This window comes from Musca domestica, unplaced genomic scaffold, assembly GCF_030504385.1.
Source record: "Musca domestica strain aabys unplaced genomic scaffold, Musca_domestica.polishedcontigs.V.1.1 21, whole genome shotgun sequence".
NCBI lineage: Eukaryota > Metazoa > Arthropoda > Insecta > Diptera > Muscidae > Musca > Musca domestica.
In genome coordinates this window covers 9,950,476-9,956,804 of record NW_026712258.1, presented here as the reverse complement: position 1 = coordinate 9,956,804, position 6,329 = coordinate 9,950,476, and the positions used below count along the sequence as shown (strand labels likewise).

Here is a 6,329-nt window from a genome sequence, read left to right as displayed (position 1 = left end):
GGAATTGGCGTAAAATTGAAATACGACTTGACCATAATTCTCATTGATTATAACAATTCAACCGGAATATTAATATTTTGTAATGGGTACTACCTCCTATGGCAGAAAATTACCTATACAGGTCCACATCATGGTATAGCTCCCATATAACTGCACCTCCCTATATGCGGTATTTCGACGATGATTGCCAAACTTTTCACAACAATTATTTTGAATTCGAAATTTGGAGTTCGTAGTGTCACTGCTTCTTATGCCAGAAAATGCCTATACAAATTCTCTTCGTGTAGCCCCATATAACGTTACCTCCCAATATTCGGTATTTTGATGATTTAAATACAATTTTCAACATAATTCGCAATAGCACCTCCTTCTCTGGCAGATAATTGGCTGATAAAGTCTACGTTTTCGTAGAGTTTAGCTTCATATAACCGTATGATCTGGTATTCGGAGTTTTAAAAGCTATGCATGATGAGATGAAAAAACTGCCACCTACTTCAGACTGCTGTCATTTCTAAGCCACTCGTCCGACAGCTGTTGAAATTATTGCAGTGACAGCTCATTATATTGTTTACAAGCATACAAATGCATTTTGGTGAGAATTTTCCAGAAAAATGTTATTCGTGATGGAATTCAAGCGTGATAGTGTGATTTATTTGTATTTGGCTGGAAAACCACAAGTAGCTATCGTTAGAGCACTCCAGCATTTAAATGTGAATAAATCGTTTGTGTTTCGTACCATCGCTCCTTACCGTGACAGCAACATCAGCAGAAATGGTTCGAAAAGTAAAGTAGCGACTTGATCGTAACCCGCGTCGCAGTGGTCGAAAAATGGCTCGTGAGGTGAACATATCGCAATACTCCATTCGGCAAATATTGAAAAATGAGCTTTGAACCATTGCAATTCCAAAAAGTGCAAGAACTTACACTGCAATAGAAAGAAAATAGACTCAAAAGATGTAAAGAGTTGCTTCGCTCGGACGAAAGTGTGAACTGCCGAATGTGATTTTTTTCCGATGAGAAAACATTCGTTGTCCAGCAAGGTTGGCACTAAAAAATACGAAAGTGTCGATCACCTTAAGCAAGCGTTTCGCCGGGAATTCGCCAAAAATAACGCAGTGGAACATTCGGGAAGCGTGTGACGGTTTCATTGGCCGTTTGAAGGCCATAATTGGTGCCAAAGGTGACCAATTCGAACAAATCTAAACTTATTCTACAATATGATGCTATTTCCGACATTCAATAAAATTAAAAAAAAAAGTGTTAATATTATGGAGTTTGACTTTGTTGCAGTTTTTTATCTCACCCTGTAGCCTCCATACTATGGAGGTTATAATAACTTTACCATTATATCCTACACCTTAAAAAGGTGTAGAACATTGTATACAGGTCCATGTTTTACTATATCACCCTTATAACAATACCTTGTGATATCCGATGTTCTGAAGATTGAAGCCACATTGACAGAAATGGCAAGATCGACTCCAAATGTCATAAAACGGATTTCGTCCAAAGAAACCTAGCGTCTAAAGCCGTTATTAATATGAGTTACATTTTGACATATAGGGCTGGTGGTATAAAAATGACTAGAAATAGCACATACATGTGTGTAGAGCTCGGAATGCGATGTTTTATGTGGGATCCCTTACCTTTTTTGTGTTCTTGTAATTTATATTTAATTGCTTAATTACTGTCTATCAAACCTTACAAGGTAGGGTTCATTATGAAAAAATACCACTCTGAAGCTAGAGTATTTAACTTTCAATTTATTAATAACAAATGGAATAAGTTATTTTGGTTATTTAACAATTTTCTCAAAGTATTTAAGTGAAAGGGAAAATCGCAAGAAATAAATTTTTCACAGTATCGAGTTCCAAATATGACTATGTTTTTTTTTTCGTCCAAAAAACCCAAAAAAATTTCTACTAAATTTGAATATTTTTTTTTAAATAAACACTTTTTTCGCTAAATTAAATATCGCAATTTTTTTATTTATCGTTCAAACATTTTGTCAATGGATTCATTGGATCAATGCCACTACACTCGAATACTCGCTGGAAATCCGGCATATTCATAAAGCTACGATTGATGACAACGCTATAGAGGGCATCGTTACGCTGGCACAGCTGCTGAGCTACTGCATAGAACATAATGCGCGACGAGTCCAAGTGGAAATATTCAAAAATAAAATCTTCGGCCATTGCAAAGTTTTCGCTCTCCAGCCAAAAGTTATAATCGGCTACCGATTCCACGAACGATTTGTAGAAGTTGTAGATATCGGTGACCTGTTCGATTTTCAGCGCTTCATACAGTTCACCATAGTCATCGGCATGCAGCAGAGTCTGGCGATCTAGACAATCCATGGCCGTTAGTAAAGCATCCGAACTTTCAAGTAGCTTTGAATCCAGCCACATTTTTCGATCATAGGTGGCGAAATAGTGAAGACGCGGTCGGTATAACACTAGAATACAGAAATTTATAAATTCCTGGAAAAAGTTCATATCTTCCTGGTCCACATATGAATTGTAGAAAGAATGGCGAATCGATAGTCTTCTTATTTCCACGAGATTTGTGTAGAATTTCATTTTGTGGATCATGTTCCTCGACTCGATCACCTCATATATGGAAGAGAATTTCTCGGGATTTTGTAGTTCTTTGGCATAGCTGCGTATGGATCTCTCGATGTTGAGATCTTTGCGTTGAGAACGATTCTGAAATAAACGCTCCACCGATGAGCTGGTAACGCCATTGCGATAATAACGTTGGAAACGTGTTGTATGAAAGAGGAATGTGGCCATGGCAACCTCACGCCGGAAATGATCTTCAAAGGCGGACCACTGCCAGTATTCTGCTTGCAGCAAATATTGGAACTCGTCCGCCAGCGAAAAGCAATCGTTCATGTCCATTAGCTGCTGATACACATGCCAGACGACATAATTGTAAACAATGCGAGGATTGGTCGCCTTCAGCACCGCCATCATTTCGCTCAAAATGTGGACATTGACCACAATTTTACGTGCCCCTTCAATATCCTCATCCGTTAGATTGAGGCGGGCAAAGTAACGCTGCAGAAAGTCGCTCATGGTTTCATCCAACAGAAAATCGGTCATCTCCAGAGTTTCGTGGGACAGAGGAATCTCGCCTTTCAACTGGCGACAAAAATGCCACATTTCATTGCCCGTAATTGTGGCGATTTGAGGATTTCTTTGCCGAAGTAGCGGCTTCAGCGAATCTTGGAATTTTTCCAGACTTGGACATAGGAAATCCTTGTTGCGTGTAATGTAGATTGTGTTTTCCGCAAAGAAGATATTAAAGAATATCTCAAAACCATGGGCAGCAAATTCCCCCGCCAACAGTGGCCAGCTCAAGTCCAACTGGCGCTCATATGTCTCCCATTGATATTGCAGGAAAGGCCATTTGCGTAGCAGGTGACGATCGTTTTCCATCACGGGAATGTCATTAATCATATACAACCAGATACGACGCGGTCCAACCTTCTCAATGTTTGCCTCTTTGCAGAGGTCATATAAATCTCGTACCAGCACACCCGGTTGGGTGTTGAACTTCGATTTTTGACTTTCGAAAAATTCATAATAATCTTGGTGGTTGTAGAGAAACGGTGGGATGCGTTGCGAACGTTGATATTCCTCCTGTGACTGCTTATCTCCTACAGTCGTGACATTAAAGTTCATCTTGCCACACGCGTGTAGGAAAAAGTTATCACAAGGTGCAACGCTCACGTCTATGGCATCAATCATGTTCTGCAAATAATCCCGATAAATAGTTGTTATATTCAATGCGCCCGCATCCGATTCAATCGCAAGTCCCAGCACGGCAATCAGAATCGGAGCAAACCCGAAATTCAACATCGTCTAAATCTTGGAGCTCTATTTGTCTCAAAAGGTATGTTTACGTTATGAATGACAGCGGAATACTACAACAACGCTCATCTTCAGTCCGATGCGAGAGTCAATTTGCGAAATTCCCATGGAACGGCAGCGATAAGCATTAGAAATTGATAAGACCGCCAGATTCGACATCAACAAAATTGACCTTCAGCAATACGTAATGATTTATAAATTATAGAAAAGTAGTTTTTTTGCAAACTTTAGCAAATTGCTGGCATCCAAACAATCGGAATTATTATTGTAGGAAATAATCAAACTATGGCATAGAATATGGTCAAGATCCAATGGTCGATGACCTCATCATAAAAATACTACCGAAAAGGAAATGCATTTGCTATTGCAAGAAGGTAAGTTTGAAATGCAACGACAATTAACATAACGACGACAGTTACCGCAAACATTATGGGAACAATTCTAGTTGGGCCGCAACCTGAAGCATTGTCTATGTGAGTAATGTACTCACCTTAATATCATTCGAATTCGGCGATACGAAAAACGAATTTAAAATTGCAAAAAATTACAAGGAAAAGATTTTTACATTTTTGTTACTTCATGTTGTTTGTGTTCAAATTTTGAAAAAAATGTAGATTTTTCAGAGCTGTAAAATTAGAACTTTACAGCGTTACCAATAACCGCAAGGCAAAAAATTATAACTTTAGCGCTTAAATAATATTTCTGAATTTTAAAACCGCACTTGGCACAATGAAAGAAGAGAAAGTTGAATTATTATACCCTCAGCCATATGGCTAGAGAGGGTATATATTTGATACGGCCAAAACGTGACTCATCGAAATAACGGTTTTAGACCCAGGTATCTTTGGACCAAATCCGTTTCAGGGCATTTGGAATCGATCTAGAGCTGTCCGTCCGTCTGTCTGTCTATCTGGCTGGGGCGCACGATAACTGTCGAAGGCAGTATGCGATTTGGTCCAACCTTGGTTCATCGTAATTTTATTATCTAACTTAGGTCGAGTTCGGGGATGGGCAATATCGATCAACTTCTTCTGGTACCTCCCCACAAAAGCTCGAAATTTTCAACGAAAATATTTTACTGCACAGAAAGATATATGATAAACCGAAATCGCTCCAATTTTGCAAATAATAATATTTGCATCTGTTCTAGGTCAGGTGCGAAAATGGACAATATCGGCCCACTCCATCAAATACCTCCCCCACAAAGTGTCAAAATTTTGAATAATTATAACACTTATAAAATAAATAAAATGTAATGTAAGAGTACAATTGTCTTCAAATTACTCACATTACACGGTCTAGGAGAAGTCCTCTGGAAAAACTTTCAGACTTGTATATAGCTCCCATACATATCTTTGTCCGGTTTCACGTTTATTATGCAGTAGATCTGTCTATAGAAATGGCATTTGGTACGTGGAAATAGTGGAAATAGATTCACGGTAGGATATAACTTCCATACATTAGTTCCTTTCGATTTCCAATTTTAACTGCTCTGAAACATTCAAAAAAAAAACGTTGATCTACTTCACATAATTTCCCAATATATACATTTACGCGTAGCTTTTACTAGTTTTCCATCTGTGAACTACGTTTGTGTAAATGTGAGCGCAATTGTCTGAATCAGTCTTATAACTAATTCGTTTGTCATTTTGGTACATTTATAATGTGTAACATATCCAATGTAAATCGTCTTTGGTAATTATTCCCTTGGGGAAATGTGTTGATATCCTTAAAATTGGGTCTGTGCCCTATCAGTATGCAGCGAATACTTTAATTCGTTCCAAAGGTTGGTCCGGTTTTTGTTCCGAATAATGAGCAGACATATACCTCCTGGAATGTTAATTTTATTAATTTTTACTTTTTAAGTAAGGTTCATTGAGTTGTAAACTTCTTCCAACAATGTCTCCAATAATTTCACATGTGTGACATTCTCTAGCATTCTAAATTTTTCATATTTCTCAAATAACATAAAGTAGAGTAGGGGATTACCTTAAAAATATGGACGTATTTCCTACAATAAGAATAAGCATCGTAAAACTATTGAAATACACCCCTAATGTTATGCCCACTTCCTGTCTGAATTGTTCAAAATCAGATGCAACAAGTTGTTTTCATTTATATCATATTTTAAATGAGTAAAAAGCGCAAAAGATAAATGAAGTACTTGGATTTTCTTTCATAAATATGATTCAAACTTTTAAATCTTTGAAGTCCATACCAAAACTGATAAATTTATTTAGTAAGCGCTATCATTGATTTTGAAAATATTTTGTTTTTATTTTTCGAAACAACCAATACATACACAAAATTGTCTGTCAGCTGGTGGCTTTGCCTTACCTTTTCTATTTTTAAAGGAATTTCAAAAATCCAAAAAACATAAAAAATATTGGCCATAACTAATTGGCATAAACTAATTAAGGTTAAATTTATTTCGATTTCCTATAACCCGAT

At 37.3% G+C, this 6,329-nt stretch overlaps 1 protein-coding gene across 1 annotated transcript; it reads right to left on the bottom strand.

The window, feature by feature from the left end:
• Positions 1-1,967: 1,967 nt before the first annotated feature.
• On the bottom strand, positions 1,968-3,958 carry LOC101891995 (uncharacterized). The gene has a single exon (XM_005184758.4). The coding sequence runs from the start codon at positions 3,864-3,866 to the stop codon at positions 1,986-1,988; it is 1,881 nt and encodes a 626-aa protein (XP_005184815.2). The 5' UTR covers positions 3,867-3,958; the 3' UTR covers positions 1,968-1,985.
• Between the last annotated feature and the right edge of the window lie 2,371 nt (positions 3,959-6,329).